The 22975-nt window shown below is 34.1% G+C and overlaps 1 protein-coding gene across 1 annotated transcript in view; it reads left to right on the top strand.

The window, feature by feature from the left end:
* The window catches only part of LOC136026668 (uncharacterized), a 71833-nt gene that overhangs the window by 43200 nt on the left and 5658 nt on the right, over positions 1-22975 (top strand). Inside the window, exons 4-6 of the mRNA XM_065703411.1 lie at positions 5897-6143; positions 8894-9049; positions 22663-22773. Of these exons, the coding sequence (XP_065559483.1) occupies positions 5897-6143; positions 8894-9049; positions 22663-22773 (514 nt within the window). The remainder of the gene's footprint in view (positions 1-5896; positions 6144-8893; positions 9050-22662; positions 22774-22975) is intronic.

The following is a 22975-nucleotide window of genomic DNA, read 5'->3' on the forward strand; positions in this document are numbered from 1 at the left end:
TCTATGGAAACTTCCCCTTCCCTGTGAGAAATTCATCAATGGAAAGATCCTCAAACGTAACCACCTCACCACCGCCAGAAAAATCCCCCCCTGAAAACGTTTGTATACTTTCCAATAGCCAATACTATATGTAAACAATGGGCTAAGCTCATAACTTGCAGCCCTTCCCCCGGGGACTGTGGGGGGTTAAGTCATCCTCAAAGACATAGTTATTAGATTTTCATACTATGCTGTAAAAATGAGTGCCTAAAAATTTTGATCGGGGGACATGGGAAAGAGTGAGGGTGAGAGGGGGGCTATCTGTCCTCCAATATTTTTGGTCGCTTAAAAAGGGCACTAGAACTTTTGATTTCCGATCAAATGAACCCTCTCCTAATCTTTTACAATAGTTGTTTTCTTACAATACTTGCTTTAGATACTTGTTTTTAAAAGTAAATGATATGCAGTCTAATGACTTTAAAACTATTTGTAGGGTTCCCCAAGGATCACCCCTTGGCCCGTTATTTTTTCTATATGAATGTGATTTCTAACCTGCACTAAAGAAGTGAAGCTAATGATGAAACCCATAAACTAGTGAAATCTCTAATATTATTTGCTGATGGCACTTCATATACAGTGGCAGGAAGGTCTGAAAAAGAGCTGGTTCAGACGCTATCAGATGATAGGGCCAAGGTTGAAAAGCGGCTGTGCCTCAACAAATTGAAACTCAATTATAATAAATCAGCGTTCATAGTTTTTGGCCGTTCAACAAATTATTATCCTTAGCTTAAATAGCTTGAAGTTGGTCATGCAATTGCGCCTCAATATCAATAAAGTATTCAATAAAGTATCAATAAATAAGTATCAATAATCAATAAATATCAATAAGTATCAATAAGTATCAATAAAGTATCAATAATCAATAAAGTATCAATAAAGAAATCAATAAAGTATCTTGGTGTTATTTTGGAAGAAGTGTTAAGTTTAGTGTTAAGTGTTAGATAACAAATATTACAAAATTATGTTATTCGTATTTAAATGGATGTGTTTCTCGATTTTCAGTTCGATCAGCTAATACAAAAGTCTGTATTATGCTGGTCCATTTGTTTTTTTGTTATAAGTGTCAGTTTATGTTTGATTTGTTACATTTTCTAGCGCCTGATTGTTTTGGAAATATTTTATTACTGTATCGCAATCTCACAATTAAAATGTACGAAATTTTGCGGAATTTAGGAATTCACCTAAAAATCCTCACGGTCTGGTGTTTTCAATGCGTAAAATCTCGCCTATTGTATAGAATTTGACTCCTGTGGGTTTGTATGAGGAAACTGAGGAAACTCCTGTGAGTTTGTATGAGGCCGGCCTTTCGGGGGCTGCTGAGGAACCATTGTCTGGGTTGCCATGAATTTTGATTTATTTGTTTTTGTTATTTCGATTATTTTTCTTTTTATGAAAAAGGTAAGCAATTGTGGCAGTTTTTCTCGCAAGCAGTATAGGATATTTTGAGTTTTGTTTTGGAACCCTTATTTGTTTGTTAATTCTGTATATTGTTTATTTTTTTATTAATTGTTAATGATTTTATGTCTGGAATAAGCCTATACCGCACAAGCCTAGATTTATGGGCTTCTTGGTATTTTTTTTCTATTGTTATATTGTGTGTTAATAATAAAGCCCCCCTCACAAAAAAATAATAATTGGCTCGATATAGTCACCCTTGGGGGCAAAAAACAACAAATGAACGTGCATCCGTTGTCTTTCTTCTGGTAAAAAAAAGAAAAAAAAATGCAAAATTCAACATTTTGGTACAAAATTGAAACATCTAGAGTAGTGTTCTCTGGTATGCTGAATCAGATAGAATGATTTTTGTTAATGTCACTTGATGTTTTGGGGGTGTTTCCCTTTTTTTCAAAAATTAAGCATATTTTCCCAGGCTCTTAACTTTTAATGGGTACCATTAAATTTGGCGAGTTTTATATATTTTGAGCAATCATCGAAATTCGATTCTTTTGACGTATCTATTGTTAGTAAGACTCTTTTTCTTAGAGTTCCGGTTACGGTTGAGCCGCATTGCTCCTTACTTGCAGTTCGTTACCATGAACAGTTTGATCATACTCGTTGTCGTAGGTCCTGTAACAGCGGATTTTGTAGTGCATCACTTTTATCTATAATTCGTTGGGATTCTCAATGTTGCTTATGCTTTGACCGCAGGTTTTGTCATGTGTTATTTCTGTTTGCAATTTGATGTGATTCTCATCGCTTGTCTTGTAACTGCAGATTTTGTTGTGCACCGTTTTCGTTTGTGATTCGTTGTAATGCTCATAAGATAACGCGTTTCTTCATTCAATTGTAATTTTGATTTCTTTCTGAATGCTTCCTGTGATTGATCATGCTCGTTGTCGTATGTGCTCTAACCGCAGATTTCATTGCGATTCATTTTCGTTTATGATTTGATTCTTATTATCGTTTGTCTTCTAATCACAGATTTCGTTATTCATAATTTTCATTTGTGATATATTGTGGTGCTCTTTGTTGTATGTCTTCTAACCGCAGATTTCGTCTTGCTTCCTTTCCGTTCATCATTTCCATTTTCTCCATGCGTTTTGCTTTAGCTGTTGAGATTCATTCATTATCTTGTAAAATTTGAAAGACGTCATAGGAACCAAACAATTTTTTTCCAGATTTTCCCCAGGAATCAGTGTTGCTTTGTTTGCATTGTTATATATTTCAGTAATAACTAGGCACGTTCCATTGCACATGCCCTTTGTATGCAGTAGCAAAATTATCCTGTTATTCTTTAGTCTTAAGTCATAGGGTGGCAAATCAGCAGTATCAATTGAATTAAAAAATTTGGACATTAGCTTAGTTCCTTCTTTGTGCTTATCCTTCACAAAACTATATCTTTTATATGATACGTATTCTCCTGGGAGGTCATCGGAAATATCAGCATTAATTTTACTCACTTCTTGTTTAGGGTTCTAAAACACCCCGTTCGTTCATTCAATTGTAATTTAAATTTGTTTCTCCGAAAACGAGATCTAGCGAATAATCCGGAAGTTCATTATTTTGTGAATGACCCGGAAAATTATTTATTTTGCTTTGTATAAATGATAGTTTCAATTTTATTATTTTAGTATTTCTACTGATAACGGCTGTATATGCGATCGATATATCTGGACTTTTGTACCGTTTTTTTTTGTTCACTGTTTAAATAAATGGATTTATCCCCATTTGAACGTTTATATGTACGTTATAGAACTGCGGTGTGGTCTAAAGAAAGGATGCCTAATGGTAGGAGCTGTGTCGAAAAAAGTAAGAAACTATTGTTCATAGAATATCAAAAGAGGGCTCATTCAAGTGAAATATTAAAGATCTAGTGCCCTTTCTAAGTAAAAATAGATATCCCACCACATCAAAATGTCAGTTTCTGGTAAATTTTCCCTCAAAAGATGATTTCTCGTCTAAGTAGGTTTGAAGTGCTATTGAGCAAAAATGCTGATATAGCCATTGACATTAGCACTATTAAAACGATATTTATGTTGACTCCCAGTTTCCGGGGCCCTATTGGCAAATACCACAAAATCCTCCTCCAACCACTTAACACAATTATGTCCATGAAAATCAACCACTATTACTGACCATGTTTCTAATAAAACTAACGACTATAGGGTATTGCATAGTTCAGCACTGGCTATTAGGGGAAGACCGGGGTACTCTGTTTTAAGCAGGGGACACTTGTAGCCCGAACAGTACATCTTTATCCATATGATAAATATTCAGATGAGTGGGTTTAACCTCTGACCTCTTTTTGTTTGAAGACCAGTGGGTACTCACGATTTTAGGATGAAGCTTACTATATGGATGCTTTGAGGGATGAAAGCTCTTTTGTTCTTGTGAAGAAGGTCTTTTTAATGAAAACATTTGTTTTGAAAATATCAAAATTTTGAGATGAAAATTGAGTTTAAGGGTAAAGAATTGGAGTTTGATTCCATATCATCTAGAAAAATTATATTTTACTTTCAAAAGCAAATATGCTTAATGATCAAACTTTTCTTTAAGTATTTTAATCTAAAAATTAATCTTTATTATAAAGGGTGAGGGTTGGGGATTGGTAGCCCCGCATTTTTAAAATAACTGTAAAATAATATTTAACAAAAACATAAATAGAGTAAAATTGCAAATTTTAGTTTTAAACAGAAACAGTGAGTGACATTAAAACTTAAAATGGATACCAATCAAACAGTTCGTGGTAACGAACTGTAGTAAGGAGCGACCCGGCTCAATAGTAACCGAAACTCTAAAAAATTGAATTTTGATACCAATAGTTACATCAGAAGAATCGTATTTTAATGCTGATTTTAAATATATAAGTTTCATCAAAATCAGTTATACCCGTCAAAAGTTACGAGCCTGAGAAAATTTGCCTCATTTTAGAAAACAGGGGGAAATACCCCCTAAAAGTCATACAATCTTAACGAAATTCAAACCATCAGATTCAGCGTATAAGAGAACCATATGTGGAGTTTCGCATTTTTTGCCAGAAGACAGATCACGGATGCGTGTTTATTTGTTTGTTTTTTTGTTTGTTTTTTTCCCCAGGCGTGATCGTATCGACTGAGTAGTCCTAGAATGTCGCGAGAGGGCTCATTCTACCGGAAATTAAAAGTTCTAGTGCCCTTTTTAATTGACCAAAAAAATTGGAGGGCACCTAGGCCCCCTCCCACGCTCATTTTTTCCCAAAAGTCAGTGGACCTAATAACTATGTCTTTGGGGACGACTTACTCTCCCGCAGTCCCCGTGGGAGGGGCTGCAAGTTGCAAACTTTGACCCGTGTTTACATACATTAATGGTTACTAGGAAGTGTACAGATGTTTTCAGGGGGATTTTTTTGGTTTAGGGGGGTTTGGGGGGTATGGGGGAAGAGAATTTCAGTGAAGGGGTGTAGGATTTTCTAGCATTATTTAAAAAAACAATGAAAAAAATAAAGATGAAAAGTTTTTTTGTACTGAAAGTAAGGAGCAGCATTAAAACTTAAAACGAACATAAACTATTACGCATATGAGGGGGTTACCTCCTCGGTATACCCCACTCTTTATGCCAAAGTATTTTTAGTAATTTCAACTATTTATTCTACCGCCTTTCTGATTCAGAGCTCATTCTTAAGGAATTGGGACAAAATCTAAGCTTTGGTATAAAGAGCGACGAAGGTTGAACCCCCTCATATACGCAATAAAAACATACGAATATAGAAGTTCGTTACGTAAGTTAATTCGTAAGTTATGTATATTTTTTACCAATGAAAACGTTTGTAAAAAATTAAAAGTTCTAGTTGCTTTCTTAAGTAATCAAAAACTTGGAGGGCAACTAGGCCTCCTCCCTCGGTCCTTTGTTCTCAAAATCTTCTGATTAATTGCAATTAATTAATATGCAAGTTTCTTTCTAATTATTTATGTGCGGAGAGCCAAGATCAAAACATGCATTAATTCAAAACATCCAGAAATTAAATAAACAAAAAACAAGTTTTTTTTAATGAAAGTAAGGAGCAACATTAAAACATAAAACGAACAGAAATTACTTCGTATATGAAAGGGGCTTTTCCTCCTCAACGCCCCACTCTTTACGCTAAAGTTTCTTACTGTTTTAAGAATAGAGTTAAGAGAAAGAGTCAAACTTTAGCGTAAAGAGTGAGGCGTTGAGGAGGAAAAGCCCCTTTCATATACGGAGTAATTTCTGTTCGTTTTATGTTTTAATGTTGCTCCTTACTTTCATTTAAAAAAAAACTTGTTTTTTTTAATTTAATTGCACTAAAGTATGACTTTTGTTCCCAAGAATTCCAGAGAATTTGCTTTAACACAAGAGTAAAAAGTGTTTGAGATAAAAAAAAAGTGGGATACAAATCATTTTTTATTTTCATTTTTAGTGGCACTGGTGTTAGCTCTTCTGGTGGTGGCGGTGCAACTTTGCCCTCATCTCAAAGGGCTTCGATAAATGGCAGAAGTCAGAGTAGCGACTCACAGCTACCAAGTCAAGATTTTGACATTGACGAAGATGACTTTGAAGATGATGAAGCTGAGGGAGCTCCAGGTCCACGACAGTTTGAAATTGACAAGTTCAACAACACTATTCACGTGGAAAATGGCAAAAGAGTTTATACTTTTTACTGGCAGGTACATATGTTTGCTCTTTCAAGCAGTCTCACTTTTCTACATTGTCTTTTCTTTGGTTTTCATGGAACATGAAGAAAACTAACCCTTGACGCAAACAGTACACTTATTTTTTAGAATTAGGAGCCTGAAAGTAGACTGGGTAGGCGCGGTAGACTGGGGATACACCCTCTCCCTAGAAGGCCAAGAATAAATGAAACCCTCAAATACTCTAATTTTAGAAAAAACGACGCTTAAAACAAACAGAAATTATTCCTAATATGAAGGGGGATACTTCCTCCTCCATACCTTGCTCTTCGCTTTGAAGATATTTGGCTTCCACAATCCTTACTAAGAATTCTACCTTAGTAAGTTAACCTATCCATTCAGTCCTTCTTTTAGTTACCTAACATCGCCTCTTTACCCTCTTTTGGTTCTTATTATGCAATTGAAATGCTGTTTTTGAATCTAATGGTAAGGTCCACTTAATGAGTACCTGGTTCATCAGCAAGAATGCGCAAAGGGTAAGGAACTTGCATAATAAATAATTTAGATATAATGCGAACACTATAACAAGTCTTGGCACATGTCAAAAAACTTCCTAAACATGCCCTCCCTAATTAACCAAGTATTTTTCAAAACCATCATGTATATTGAGGTGAGGGGCTGCTCACATTACAAAATTATATATAAAAGGGGTTGAGTTTCGTGTGTGGCGGAAAGAGGAACTGGCATAGCAGAAGTGTGCCAAATGTGGCGCAAATAGTTGCGGCGCGTTGAAGTAATGGCGCTCTGGGTTGTACGTTAGATGACAGAGTGAACAACCCCTCATGTTGATGAGGATAAGATTCTGTCACTATTAAACATTAATTAATTAATATGACATGGGATGAATGCTATTAAGAGGTTCCAAGATTATTAATGATGAATCTAGAAAGGAAGGAATGCATATCATGATTATCCAGTTGGGTAATGAGTCGTTAATAATCGGGGTATTCAGGCAGTCTTTAAGATTAATTATTGGTGTTGAATTAATTAAATTTACCATAAGCCGCATCTTCATAACTAGGCACTAATTGTCACATCTCAATGTTCTCTGAGAACCTTCATGTTATTTAGCATTTTCAAAGCATCCCAAAAACTAAATTACAAAAAGGTAACCCAGTGGGTGGAGGGAAAAGTAGTTCCGTAGCATTAGAGGCGAAGGATATCCTGGGATATTACATATCCTTATAGGATCATTCTTCATGCTTTTCACCTGAAAATATACTTCAACATAATGGGTAAATTGACAGTCTACTGGCTTAACTGTAGCAACTCAACGGTAGAGCTGTTCCTAGGGCTAGTGATGCCTGGGGAAAAATTAATTACAATGCATCTCTGACTCAAATATAAGTAAAAATGGTCGAATAAAAGTGGGTAGTCTCCAGTCGTAGCACCCCTCTCACCATAGTGCCAGGGACAGCTTCTCCGGTTACCCCTCCCCTTGAACGGCTCTGTTCAATGGCGCTAATGTGAACTATTGATGATGTTTTCTTTATACCCAACTGAACTTTACAATCCATTCGATTGAGGCCATTAAGCCAGGGCCATATATAGGATTTTTATTCCGGAGAGGGGGGTGCAAAACAAAACGCGAAACACATTAAAAATTTGTTCGTGAGCATTTTTGTTACATTTTTACGCGTCGTTCAAACATTGTGGTTTAAGCCCCTAACTCCCTGGATAAATCAGTGGTTGTATATGTCTTGTTCACATTTTCTTGGGTATCTGTAAAAATTTCTCTCGAATAACCAATTGGTTCTTGAAAAGAGTTCGAAAAGTTTTTTCGCTTTTCTATAAATTTAAACGTATGCATCATAAGGGCTTTTGAGGTAACACGAATGAACTAAGCTTTGTAGAAAATTGCCAGAAAAAGAGAACTTAAAAATTCAAACGGAACTTAGGAACTTTTAAACTTCTTTATCTATTAAGCGATTGCAAAATACTTGTGAGATTATTTTTTAATGTGATTCTTCAAGTCCCTCCGTCTACAATATTTTGCTATATATATATATATATATATATATATATATATATATATATATATATATATATATATATATATATATATATATATATATATATATATATATATATATATATATATATATATATATATATATATATATATATAATGCCAAACGACACGGCAGTCATCGATACGCATTCAATTACATAGGGCCCAATCTATATAGGTGCGCAAGATTTTAGCATCAGGATGGATTATTTAGAAAGATCAAAGGATAAAATGTTTGTGTCGCTTTTTTGCATCATCGCAATTTTAGAGATTTATAGGAAAATAAGAATTTTAAAGAAAAAAAAAGAAAACAAATTATTTTTAAGATGATAGAACAACTGTATTTCGGGATGGCATTTATGATATTAATAGTAAGAGAAAAGAAATTTTTCATTATATTCATTATATTTTCATTCAAAATATTTAACAAAACTTGTTTTTTTATTCCCCCTCATCCTGAAAAACCCTGGGTACGTGCATGGAAATGTGATATAAAAAATTAAAGGCAACTGCAGCTGATTTTTTTAGATTTACGACCCTTAGAATACAATTTAAATTATTTAAGAGAGCAACTCTGCCTTGAGACTTTGTCTTTTATCACAGTAGTCCTCCCAAAGGATCACCTTTAGACCCTTTTTTCCTTGTAGGTTTAATTTTCCTTAGTTTCGGCTTTGATCTAAAAAGGAGAGCTTGTATTAAATTTGCATCGTTCCAGGTTGATGACATGAAATACAAGATTGAGAACTGGGGGATACAGCGATCCCTTCGATCTAACAGCTTTTACATATTCCAGTACGGATACAGGATGTATATGAGAATATATCCCAGACAAAATGGAAAAAATCTATTTATTCATGTTGGACTGACTAAGGTAATCTCTAAAATGCTCTGAAGATGGTAATGCAGAGAAACAGAAAATTTTGTTTTAAACAAATATTGTGGCGCGAATTACTCCTTTAACTTGATTAAAATTTCACGTAAACATTAAATTTTGTGCCCTTTTTAGTGGTCAAAATTTGACATAGAAACAAGAGCTAAACATAGTTGGATTATTGACATCATAATAACAAACCATACAATAGACAGATACTTTTTATCGGGAAATATAGGAAAATGATATATCTTTTTCCTTTTGATGCTATTCGTCAGTTTTATAACTAAAGTTATGTCGGCTGACTGCCCAATCTTCGACTAACTGCAAGTTTTAAGAGGAAGGAGACGGGGCTTTCATTTTATAACCATCCCCGGACTCTTAAAATTCTAGCTATTTGCCCCAAAGTATTGTAAGTAAACAAATGAGTGTAATATTTCACTTTCCAATCCGATTTAAATACAATATCCTAAATTAAGGAAGGTTATCGGGGGAGTTTTGATTAATTATTTCATTTTTCTTTCACTTCCATCACAAAATGCCCCTTCCCCTGCTTGCATCTCATTATATGATCAAGATTGATGAACATCTTGACGAAGCCAAATAGAACTTATATTCTCAACAACTTTCTATATTTGGAAATTCAGCTTACTTCCTTATAATAGACGCAAAGAGAAAAAACTGTAAATAATCATTAGTTAAAAGAATATCATAATTATGTGCACTGGTTTGCCACTGAAGGTTACGGAAGACTTCATTCTACCTCATAAAAAAGACAGAAACTGCGTGGCAAAGCTAATACCGAGGTAACAACGGTAAGAATTTCCATCAACAACACGAAAAATTACAATAATAATTTTTCCAATTTTTTTTTTCCCAATTTTTCTCCAGTTTTCCAATAATGACGGATTTATTCTATTTTTTTCTTCTCCGTGTCCTGTTTTGTAAAAACTATTTCCTGATTTGGGGTCAGACACTTGATCATTCTGGCTCATGTCTTAGGAGTTACAGCAGGGGGGACTTAAGTGTTTCAACACAGACTCGACTAAAATAGCCAAATTTGACACCTGAGTTTTTTTTCATGTATTTAAGCCTTTTTGGTTATCAACTCACCTTGGTGTTTTTATTGATCAGGCTCTGTTTCTCTTGGGTAGATTCCTTGATACAATCACTGAAAATACAAAAGAAACTTGAATTTTACTTGACCAAGGCTATTTTAACTTTTATATGTGCATGTTATGGGCAAGAGTATATCCATACGGGGGGCCAATTGTGGGGAACGGATTTTCCCTCTAAACTTTTTATCGCCCTTTAGATTTGAAATTTTTCTTTTTTTTTATATTCACTGGAAAATGTTTTTTCATTGATAAGAAATTAAAAAATAACAAAAGGAATTCCCCTCTAGCACGTGCAAAATAACTATCTTTGAATATTTTTTTCCATTCGTTTGACCTTTTTCATAGATATGTCAATAAAATGATTCCTAATTGATAGCTCAAAACATGTTTTCGACTTTTGTCGTAGGAATAATATATTTTCTTGTCTTATCTAATTAGGAAAACTACCTATTTTTTGCTATGCGATAGAAATAGCAATTAGCCTTTAATTTACTTGTATTACCACACTAGAGACAAATAGTAACGCTGATTGCACTGATTAGCTGAAAAAGAAAACGCCACCTTGAAAGAAGAGAAGGAAGAAATTTGAAAAACAAATATATCTAGCCCTTAAAAAGTCGTCTAAAAAAACTTAGAATGTTTTTCCACCAGAGCCATCTATTGACTCCTTATAGTAAAAGTCCAACGTATTTATAAAGCTCGTCTGCTAAAAGTCAAGTCATTGTTGTATCATCAATAGCACAAGGGATAGTCTCGGAAATCCTCTGCATCAGTTTTCTAGTGATGCCACGGCTTATCCCGCTGTCCATAAGCGAAGACACAAACTAAGCTTCCTTTTCTCTACATCAAGGTCTTCAGAAGGGAAAAGAGGGGCTGGTGCCAGGAGGATCAGTTACAAAACAAACCAAACATAGAACTCATTCATCCGATTGAAGGCCTGAACCTACATCCTAGTTTCAAGCTTAAAGTTAAAGCTTTTAGTCGATATGGATGAAAAATTACGTCTTCTGGGAATGAACTTCTCATCAACCTCTCGTTCGGCGCACAGCTCAATTAAGTCTGGTCCGATTGTTTGAGAAAGTGCAACAGATAATAGGCTATGAGAATTATAGCCTACTAAGCATTGTCCAGCACAATTGCCAATTTTGCAATAGGTGCTTTTGTGGAGTTTTCTAAAATCATATTGGTGTTACTACAGAGGGTCCAAAATTAGGGCCTGAAGGACCAGGTTTACCATCAACTAAATTAATTTAAACAATTGAAATCTCTAAGCAATCTGTCGTAAATAGTCGTTGTCCACGCTTATGTCCAGTATCCTCACTATCAAACAGTTCGTGGTGGCGAACTGTAAGTAGGGAGCGACTCGGCACGAGAGCAGCCAAAACTCTAAAAAAACGGAATTTTGATATTAATAGATACGTCACAAGAAAAGGATTTTTATGCTACTTCAAATATATAAGTCTAATCAAGTTTATTTATCCATCAAAAGTTACGAACCTGATAATATTTGCTTTATTTTCGAATAAAGGGGGGGGGGCCTAAGAGCTATATAATCGTAATGAAAATCACACCATAAGATTCAGCGTATGAGAGAACCCTACTGTAAAAGTTCCAAGCTCTTATCTGCAAAAATGCGGGGTTTTGTCTTTTTTGCCCGAAGAAAGTTCACGGACGCGTGTCTATTTGTTTTTTTTGTGTTTTTTCTTCCCAGGGGCGATTATATCGTCCCAGTGGTCCTAGAATACCGAAAGAGGACTTATTCAAACAGAAATTAAAAGCTCTAGTGACCTTTTAAGTAACCAAAAAAAGGAGGACAACTAGGCCCCCTTCCAAGCTAATTTTTTCCCAAAGTCACTCGATCAAATTTTTGAGATAACCTTTTTGTTCAACATAGTCAAAAAACCTTATAAATATGTCTTTGAGGTTGACTTAATCCCCCACAACCCCTCAGGGGAAGGGCTGCAAGTTGTGAACTTTGCCCATTATTTGCACACAGTATTGGTTATTGGGAAGTATACAGACGTTTTCAATAGGGATTTTTTCTGGTATTTGTGTGTTTGTGTGAGGGGGGGGGGTCCGGGGTGAATATACGTGAGAAGATCTTTCCATGGAGAAATCTCTCATAGGGGAAGGGAATTTTCCACGGAGAGGGCGCTAGATTTCTCAGCATTATTTTCAAAACAATCAGAAATTAAATAAAAAAATAAATTTAAATATTAAAAATTAATTCTTGTCAGAACTCGCAATTTCACATGGAACAGTCTTCTGATGGGTGTCTTTGTTTCCGACATTTGTTTGCTGAATCCTTCAAATGGTATTCAGCAGACACAACCCTAGAAAAATACATCGGAAAAAGAAGCTAATTGGTGGAATATCAGGCTTTAAGGTTTTATGGATGTCAGAGACATAAAGGATTTCTTTAAAAATATCGAAATCAGTGAAATACTTTTGACCCATTGGGTACTGGATCCATAATCATATAGATAATGTTATATATAAAAAAGATGCTTCTCTTTTTGTCAATCTTGATGTCTCAAACATTCTCCCTTTATCTTCCTCTCTCTTTCCTTTTCTCTTTCTCTCGTTCTTTCTCTTCATCTCTCTATATCTTTTTTCCCTTCTTTTTTTCTCTCTCTCCCCCTCTCTCTCTCTCCCCCCTCTCTCTTTCTCTATCTCTTTCTCTCTCTCTCTCCCAGTATATGTTTAAACTTCAATTCTAACAATTTTTATAATAGAAAATAAATAGGAATTGCCAAGGAAAGTATATGTTTAAACTTTCGACTCTGTTTTAGAAAATGATCTACTTACAAAATCTCCACGAATATGAACATCGGAAACTGGAAAAATGCGTGTCTGGAAAATTTACGACGATAATACAGACGGGATTTCCGATGTTTTCTTTAATTACACAAGCCTTGTAATAAAAGATGAGGAAGATGAATGATCATGAAAAAGAAAACAAACATTTAAATCACTTTGTCTATTACTTCATCAAAAAAGTTCAGTTGATTCAAACAAATCTTTTTTAAAACAAACTTGGTTAACAGGAGGAAGGCAACATTACATCAACGAGCCTTTGGCATGGTGATGGAGCTCAATTCTCGTCTCCATGAAAGGGTTCCTATTTATTCTACAATTTTTAGCGAAAACAAGAATAATAATAATAAGAATAATAAAATTTTTAATAATAGTAATAATAATAATAATAACAATAATAATAATGATAATAATAATAATAATAATAATAATAATAATAATAATAATAATAATAATAATAATAATAATAATAATAATAATAATAATAGTAATAATAATAATAATAATAATAATAATAATAATAATAATAATAATAATAATAATAATAATATAATAATAATAATAATAATAATAATAATAATAATAATAATAATAAAAATAATAATAATAGCAATAATAATAATAATAATAATAATAATAATAATAATAATAATAATAATAATAATAATAATAGCAACAAAATACTGTTTCAAGCGAAAAAAAAAAATGCCATACAACATAGTATTCAAAAATCCCCAAGACACAATAAATAAAACAATAACAAATCGTTTATCCCGACTCCCTCCCCACCCTCAGTGAAATAAGACATTGAAATATACATTCTTTAAATTCTCTTCTTCATCACCATGTTTACAAATCCAAATAACAAAAGGTAAAACAATGAGAAATTATTCCAAACAGTGATAAGTTTTTCTAAACAAATATTTCGGATCTTTTTCTAAGGGTCGTCACGTAGTCAAGAGAAAACACAAATGAATATAAAAGAATACTTACAACAAGATACGTGACCATTAGAATTAAAATTAAAACAGCCCTACCACAATCACTTCAAGGAAGTTCTACCAGGATTAAAGGGAAAAAACGAAAGAATGGAATTCACTCTGGTCTTTTATACTGTGAATTAACGTTTTTAAAATTAATGCATGATAATAATAATAGTAATAATGATTTAAAAATAATATAATAATAATTATAATAATAGTAATATGAATAATAAAATATTATTACAGGTGCAAACAAAGGCCATACAACATATCCATAACCATTTTTACAAATCCGAACAATTGTCCTTTCTATAATTGTCTGCAAAATCCCAGAGAATTTAAGGCTATTACACCCAAATAAATTTCTCCTAAAAACGAGTAAGCTGCTGGCATTTTGAAAGAATGCAGGCCAAATCCTAAATTTTTGCACGAATGAACCCTGTTTGAAAATGGTCTACAAGAATATGGGCCACTTCTCAATTGGCCCGCATCCTAAAATAGCCCCAAAGAACATGGGATACTCTTAAAGTTTTATGTTCTGTAAAAATTCAAATGAACGCGTCTATAACGCTATATTGATGGCCTTTTTTTATGAGAAGAATAGAAGTAATTTTTTGCTATATTAACAAAATTGTAATTAAATGTAAGTAGAATTGAGCAACGTGTAGTTAAAATAGATGAAATCAAAAATAGAATAAATAATAAAATTTGATGAAACAAAAATCACTTGGATTCATTTTAATAGAAATAAAATAATAAGTGACAAGCGAAATATACGCATAAAAGAAATGAAACGCACATTTAAAATAAATATAAATAAATAAAATAAATAAATATATATTAAAAAATATATTTAAAATACAAGCAATTGTTAAAGCTAATCTTCTGAATCATTAATTTTCCACTAGTGGGTCTCCTGCTTGTAGGAAGTTTTGCTGTCTATAATGCTCATGTGAAAGATTTTTGGAACGTATCCTTTTCCAAGACCAATTTGATAATTAATTTTTATACGATTGGTGAGGGATATCGATCATACTCTAGGAATAATTTCCGGACGTTGGATCCAATCAGTCCACAACGGGCGGTGGTCTCAAAAATCTAGTGCGGGGAACTTGGCTTAAAATTTCATACAGTGGTCTTTCACCTGGCAAAAGTCATTGAGTTTTTAGGATAGTTAAGAAATATTTGAGACATATAAGTTTGTTCAAGCAAATACATAGGATTATATTTTGAGGAATACTGCAACGTTTTGCAGGTCGGATTCTTCAAATTTCGTGTAAAAGCAAATGACGAATAAAATTCCAGGAATTCATAGATGAAATTCTAAGATTCACGGTATTTGAGAAATGGAGGCCCGCGAATAAAGAGCCCCTACGTTTAACTGCTTGCCCCAGTGCTTTCATGTCGTAAAATTATTCCAACAGATTAACCGAGGCACTAAGCATACTCATTCCATGTTTACCTCTGAAATATAGGCAAGAATCCCTTTCGTAGAAAGTTGAATTGAATTTCCATCGAAAGCGTGGAACCTCTTGACTCCTCACGATCTTGTTTATATATGAGACAAACTCCAACTGAACAAAGTCCAACTAAAATTCAAGCCAGTTAAATCCAGAATCGCCTTATTTTGATACGTTAAAACCGTAAATAAACATGTAAAACGTCAAACAAAGCGTAAAAAAGCACGTGAACTTAAAAAAATATGGTACCTTAGATGGAAAAAGGTGAAATGTCCTGTGGTGGCGCAGTGGGTTTGACCTTAGCTTGGTAATGCGGGACCCAGAGATCGAATCATGCTGCAGCAATGCGCTACAGGGCCGACGCAGGGACCTTAGTAGTCAAAAAGCGTCGTTAATCTGATACATTACAATACAAAAAGGTGAATTTCAGGCATGAAATCAATTGTCTTACACTGTTGCATTAAAACTGTTTCTAAACGTGTAAAACATGAACTAAAAAGTAAATAAAACGCGTGAACTTAAAAAATTCAATACCATTTTCGGGAATTTTGTGGTGCAGAAGAACAAATCTAGCCAAATGAAGGCGAAAATAATATTGTGTGAAAATTATGAGACAGTTAATTGATTTGTAAAACTATGCGCATATTGAGCCTCGAGGAAATAATTGTCCGTCTTTACATTAGTTCCTCCTTATATTCCTGATATAATAACTAGTTTTTCACCAAAATCATGTGTTTACCCATGAGTATGAGCCTTTCACCATTTTTGGCATTTTCTTATGGAATTTATTGAACTTCAGCTTTGGAAAATTTTCTTCTGAAACACCGTTTCTGGGGTCAATTTGTGGATGATGTTATTTCTGTGTAAGATGATGGAGAGGAGTCACTTAACTCCATCTTGAATCATCTAAACACTTTGAACTCTAACATTCAGTTCACTTTAGAACTAGAAGATAACCATAAGCTTCCTTTTCAGGATGTTCTAATTTTCAATAAGTCTCCTAGCCTTGAATTTTCTATTTATAGGATGCCTACGCATAACGATAGGCATTTACATTTTTCCTCCAACCACTCTCCCTGCATAAGAAGAGGAGTAGTTATTTCTTTGTTTGATCGAGTTATAAAAATATGCTCGAAGCCTTACATAGTTTCCAAATTGAACTATATTAAGGATATTTTACTATGCAATGGATACCCCATAAAATTACATGAAATAAATATAGAGAAAAGACAAAAAAAGCAGAAAAGACGTCACCAACTCCACAAATCCTAACAGATTTCAACCCATTGATGGATGAGAAGTAACTTATCACTCTTTTACCCTGCATTTCAAAACTGAGCGATAAACTGAAAAGAATCCTTAAAAAACATAAGTTCAATGTCACCTTTAAACACTCAAATAAAATACAGAACTTTTTCAACAGTGGCAAAGATAAAAACAACCCCATTCTGGGTAGTGGTTCTTATAGAATTCCCTGTTCCGGTGGCCGTTTTTGTATTGGAAGAACCCAGCAGCAACTAGCGGAGAGGCTATTAGAACATAGGTCTTCGATAGACAATGCCATGAGGCTACGCCAGAGGCCTGAGATATTTTACTCCAACTTGACTCTACATTAGTACGATAGTCCGCACCATTTCATCTTATTTGACAACACCTCCTTTATTGCCTCCGTTTCATGCAAGTTTTCAGGGAAGCAGTTGAGATAAAAAAGCACATACACCAAAAGGTAGCTCTCAATAGAGACACGGGAGAAACTTCTCTAAGTCCAATTTATGACAAAATTATTAATTCTTGTCGTTTTTACATATATCCACAAATTTTGTTACACAATCAAATAAAATATCTGATAATAATTTACCTGGAAAGCGATTAGCCTTTAATAGTGCTGTAAGAAAGATGAAACCGTGAAATTTCATTTAAACTTGTGTTTTTTATTCAGTTACCTTTTCACCGTTACTGAGAAAGGGACATCATATTTTAGTTTTGTGTTTTGTTTTAAAGTTTTTTTTATAATTTTATCAGTTTATTCTGCACTGAGGACAGTCAAGTGGAGGTCTTGACCGAAATATTTGTATAATTTTTAATTTTTTCACTGGCTGTTTATTGTCCTCGCTCTTCTTTTCTTCACGATTTTGTGTTTAGCCTCGAGTTTCAGAAGCAGTAATGCTGTATGGTAGCGTGTTCGTTTCTAAACGTCCAGTCAGTCCTACAAAATAAACGGTTAACATAAACAGTTATTTTAGCCAAAATGACTTTCACACAGAAAAGTTGTGTTTTCAGCCACTTTGTGGTGTGAAACAACAACTCTAAACGAAGGAAGTCCAAAATAGTTATTGTTTGGAAATTGTGTGATAGCCAATTGATTTAGAATTATCGAAAATCTATTCACGTAAATGGACCTCGAGTTTCAGAGGCAGTAATGCCGTACGATAGTCGAATCGTTTCTAAAGGTGCTGGTAGTTCTATAAAATAAACGGTTAACATAGAAATTCATTTTAGCCGAAAAACTGTCCCACGGCTCTCACGCATCCGCGATCTTTCTTCTAGCAAAAATGTGAAATTCTTTATTTGTGCTTAAAGGAGCTTTGTAAAACGTGAACTAAAGCGTAAATAAAACTTTACCTCTAATATTAACCCTCCCCCTCTGAAATTGCTTGCTAGAATTGGATCGCCACATATCGTCACGGTGGTATGAAATGGGCATAGTCTTGGTTCAAAGAAAAGTGGTATTTTCATTAAAGCCTCTCAGAAATAACTAATTGCAAAAAAAATTTTCTCTTTTGTCTTGCAGGTGCGTCTAATAGAGCAATAGAAACGTGGTATTTTAATTAATATTTATCAGAAATAGTTCTTAATAGGGCTAGGCTAGGCTTATAAGGGATAGGGCCGTCGTGGAATCCAAAACGCCCTTAGTACTTTTGGCTGAATTAGAATTTCTTTGGTTGCATTTTGGTACACCGGATGCAGCATAGATTTAATTTTTCGGAAATAAGTCTTGAAGGTTAGGTTTCGCATGTGTTGAGCTCATGTGCAACTTTTCAGGTGATGTATATCAAATAGACTGCATATAAGGACCTTGCTTGGTTACTCTCGATTTATAAAAGGTTCTATATTTTGGCCGCGTTTTTCTCTTCTAAAATTCTTCTGCTGCCGAGGGCGGGAGAGAGTTTCTTTCAGGCAAGCGATTCATAACCAATGCTTCACAAACTGCATTTCTTCCTTCATTATTACAGCCAGCTCTGCAATTGTGTCTTCCATATTGCATTTGTACTGCCTCTATATTGTAGTGAATCTGACGCTCTTATAGTTCTTTTGCGCAATGATAACCTTTCACACTAGCATAAAAATGTTCTGAATTAAAGGTCTAGAATGTCCCGCTACAAAAATAACGTTCTGCTTCATGCAAAGGTGCCATTAATTTAGCTTAATCCTTTTTTTTCGATGTTGTAGAAATAGGTGCATTTGCCATATACGTTACTTTTATCTTTTGACTTCTAATTAGCTAAATATTATATTGCCCAATAAATTTTATAATGTTGTGCTGTCAGTGTCATCTTTCATTAGTTTTAATGGTTCATGCTATTTAACTATAAGCTACATATAATTTATTAATTCTGTCAGTTAACGAAAAAAAAAAACAAAGTGGTCAGTTGTTTGCTGCACAAGCCTGTATTTGAAAAAAAAACAACAACTTTGGTTTAGTCGTAGTTAGTTACACAGTCGTAGAACACTAGATTGATGATCTGCTTGACAATACAAGGCCCCAAAATCGATCCCTGCTGCAGTAAGACAGGCTTACTGCTTGTACCTGTAAGAAAAAACCCCGGCAGTGGAAAAGTCAATACGACCCTTTATGCGTCAGCAATGGCTCTGGAGGATATAAATTTTTTATTTTTTTAGTGGGGCTACGAAAACATATACAGCTCTGCATTTATGCCTTCAGTACTGCCACTATGCTGTTATGCATCTGATGCCCTTATTGTTCTTTCGCATGACACTGTAGAAACCTTTCACAATAGCATAACTTATCGTCACGTCGTGACCTACGTCACGTTGTATAATCTCACGGAGCAAATTTTGTCCGTAACGTATGTAAGCAGTACTACTTAAGTACACTTAAGCAGTACACTTAAGTTCTGCTATGACAATCTAACAGTCACCTAAGTGGTGTAGGAAAGGGTGGAAAGTATGTCTTATTGGCTTGCTATTCAATCTGTAAAGGCGTTAATTGCGACGTTTAGCCATTTGACTTGACAAACGAGGAAATATTTGAAGAATAAGATATGATTCACTGTAAAGAATTTAAGCAGTGCAAAATTGTAATTCAGTCTCCATCCTTTTTTCTAGTTGAGTACACACCAACTTTTTTTTTTTTTATGTCGTTCTGGTTTCCAAGCCCTAATATGCACACTTCAATCTGTAAATGTGTAATTTGTGACGCTGAGATACATGAATTAAAACACGAGGAAATCAAACAGTTCATTGTAACAAACTGTAAGTATGGAGTGACCTAGCTCAATTGTAACCAAAAGTCTAAAAAAAGGAATTTTGATACCAACAGACACATCAAAAGAATCGAATTATTATGTTAAGTTCAAAAACATAAGTTTCATTAACTTTAATCTTACCCATTAAAAGTTACGAGCCTGAGAAAATTTGCCTTATTTTGAAAAAAGGGGGAAACACCCATTAAAAGTCATAGAATCTTAATAAAAATCCCATCATGAAACTTAGCATTATTAGAGAACCTTACTGTAGTGGCTTCAAGCTCCTATCTGCAAAAATGCGTAATTTTTCTATTTTTTTTTCTTTTTTTGCTAGAAGAAAGATCACGGATGTGAGATTTTTTCTTTTGTTTGTATGTTTTCCCCAGGGGGTGATCGTATTGATCCAGTGGTCCTAAGATGTTGCAAAAGGGCTTATTCAAGCGGAAATAAAAAGTTCTAGTACTATTTCTAAGTGACCAAAAAAAAACTGGAGACAAACTCCAAAGCTAATTTTTTCCCAAAATCACCTGATCGAAATTTTAGACAGCTATTTTGTTCAGCATAGTCGAAAAATCTACTAACTATGTGTTTGAGGATGACTTAATCCCCTACAGTCCCTGGGGGAAGGGCTACAAGTTCTGACCTTTGATGATTGTTTACATACAATAATAATAACACTAAAAAAAAAGGATAAAGATCCTCCAGAGCCATTGCTGGCACATAGGGCGTCGAATCGACGTTTCAATTGCTGGGTGTTTTTTACAGGGACAAGTAGCAAGCTTGTCGCCCAACCTTGCTGCGGTGGGGATCGAACCCTGGGCCCCATATTCCCAAGACCCCCCAAGAACAAGGACATATTCCCAAGGACCCCCCAAGAACAAGGACAAGGATCCCAAGAACATCGATCCACTGTGCTACAACAGGTTAATAATAACAATAATAATAATAATAATATTCATTTATAACCCACTTACATCAAAAGATAAATAGTGGAGTAAACACAAACGAAAATCAACAATAACATTACATAAAAAAAAGATCACCAAAAATAATTAAACGACAATAACATTAAATAAATGAAATTAACAAAACAAGCGAATTAAACCATGGTGAGGTGACAAATGCCTATACGCTGTTTCCGAAAACTTTTCGTGTAAACCAGTCAGCTTCTCAGTAATATTTGGAAGGTAAAACTTATTTATTGTCTTTCGATTCCTATACCAAAGAGGAAGATAGAGAAAATATTTACAAAAACGGAAATGGACCACCCAAACATCACTAAAATTCTTATTGCTAAGAATAGGATAAAGCCCAGAAAAGAAAAAAAACGAATGATCTGAAAAAGTAGAATAAAGCTCTCCAAAGGCAATACGATTATATTTGCCTCGATTGGCTAAAATTTTAGAGTAAACAATTTGGATTTTTGTTCTATCATCTCGGACGGCACGCTCAAAAAAAGTTTTTAATTTTTGGTAAGTGTAATACCCAACCACTGCATCGAATCTACACAAGGCATGGAACAATTTTTGGAGCTTAGAAGTTGTAAAGCGAAATACTTATTTTAGAAAAAGAATAAGTAACTTTATGAACCATCTGCGATAGTCCGAGTTTAGACCGGTTAATTAGAATAATATCATTTTTGGCAAGTTTAATAACCAAGCACTGCATCGAATCTACATGATAGATGGAAAATTTTTTGGAGCTTATAAGTTTAGGAGGGGCTGGAAAATTGGAAGAAAGATACTCACATTTACCAATGTTAAGAAAAAGACTGATTTTAATAAAAGAAAAAGAAACCTTATGAACCATCTGGGATAATCTGAGTTTAAACCGCTTAATTAGAAGAATATCATCGGCATTATATAGTAGGAATACAGTCATGGGAAGTATACAGACGTTTTTAGGGGTTTTTTTCGGCTAGCGAGAGGGGCTACGAGGAGGGATCTTTTTGTTTAGAAATCTTTCACGGGAAAAGGGAATTTTCCATGAAGGGGGCTCAGAATTTTGCGGCATTATTTAAAAAACTATCAGAAATTAAATAAAAAAAAACAAGCTTATTCAAATGAAAATAAGGAGCAACATTAAAACTTACAACGAACAGAAGTTTTTACGTATGTGAGGGGGTTCACCCCCTCATCGACACCTCACTCCTTAAGCTAAAGTTTTTTTTAGTACTTTCAAAATAGTTTTTTATTCTAATTAAACGGCCTTTGTAATTCAGGGGTCATTCTTAAACAATTAGAAGAAAATTCGAACTTTAGCGTAAAGAACAAGGTAAATGACCAGGTCAATGTCATAACGTAATAATTTCTGTTCGTTGTAAGTTTTGTATTGCTCCTTACTTTCAGTTGAAAAACTTATTTATTTTAATTCAATATTTGAAAAATGAAGCATTTGAAAATGTTTGGAAATATTTGAAATATTTGGAAGAAATATGCGGAAATATTTGAAAAATACAGAATTTGAGTAGTTGGGAATTTGGTTTCAATTTTTTCTCGTAGAGTAGGCTCCATTTTTTATTTTGTGTCAAATTGGTTTCTGGGCCATCATGCCATCATTTTGGTGCAATGACCCCACTATATGTGCTTGTTGTAAATTTTAATAGATATGCCAAGTTGATTTTTATTACTGACTGTGACTCGAGTAACTCTGGTATTATTAATTCAACCTTTTATGACATGCATAAAGATAACCTTCTCCTTCCCTGTTTTTGTTAAATTGTCTGTGTCAGAAATTTCTTTCTTTTAGGGTGAATATGACGAAGCTCTGGAATGGCCCTTCACATTGAAGCATCGAATTACTATCATGGATCAAAGTAATTCCCCTGTGGATACTATGTCACGAATTTGGGATCCACAGGTAATACTAAGTTCAGACGCATAAGACTTTTACTAAATCCTCTAAGGACTTTGTCTCTATTCTCAAGCTAAAAATTTTTCAAGAGATCCTATATTTGTTTCGAATTTCTCTTTTTTTTTATGAAAGGCTTTTAAAACTTTAAAGCTTTTCCTAGCAATCTTGAAGGACATTTGAAAAAAAAGAATTGGATTTGAAAATATTG

This window comes from Artemia franciscana, chromosome 4, assembly GCF_032884065.1.
Source record: "Artemia franciscana chromosome 4, ASM3288406v1, whole genome shotgun sequence".
Lineage (NCBI taxonomy): Eukaryota > Metazoa > Arthropoda > Branchiopoda > Anostraca > Artemiidae > Artemia > Artemia franciscana.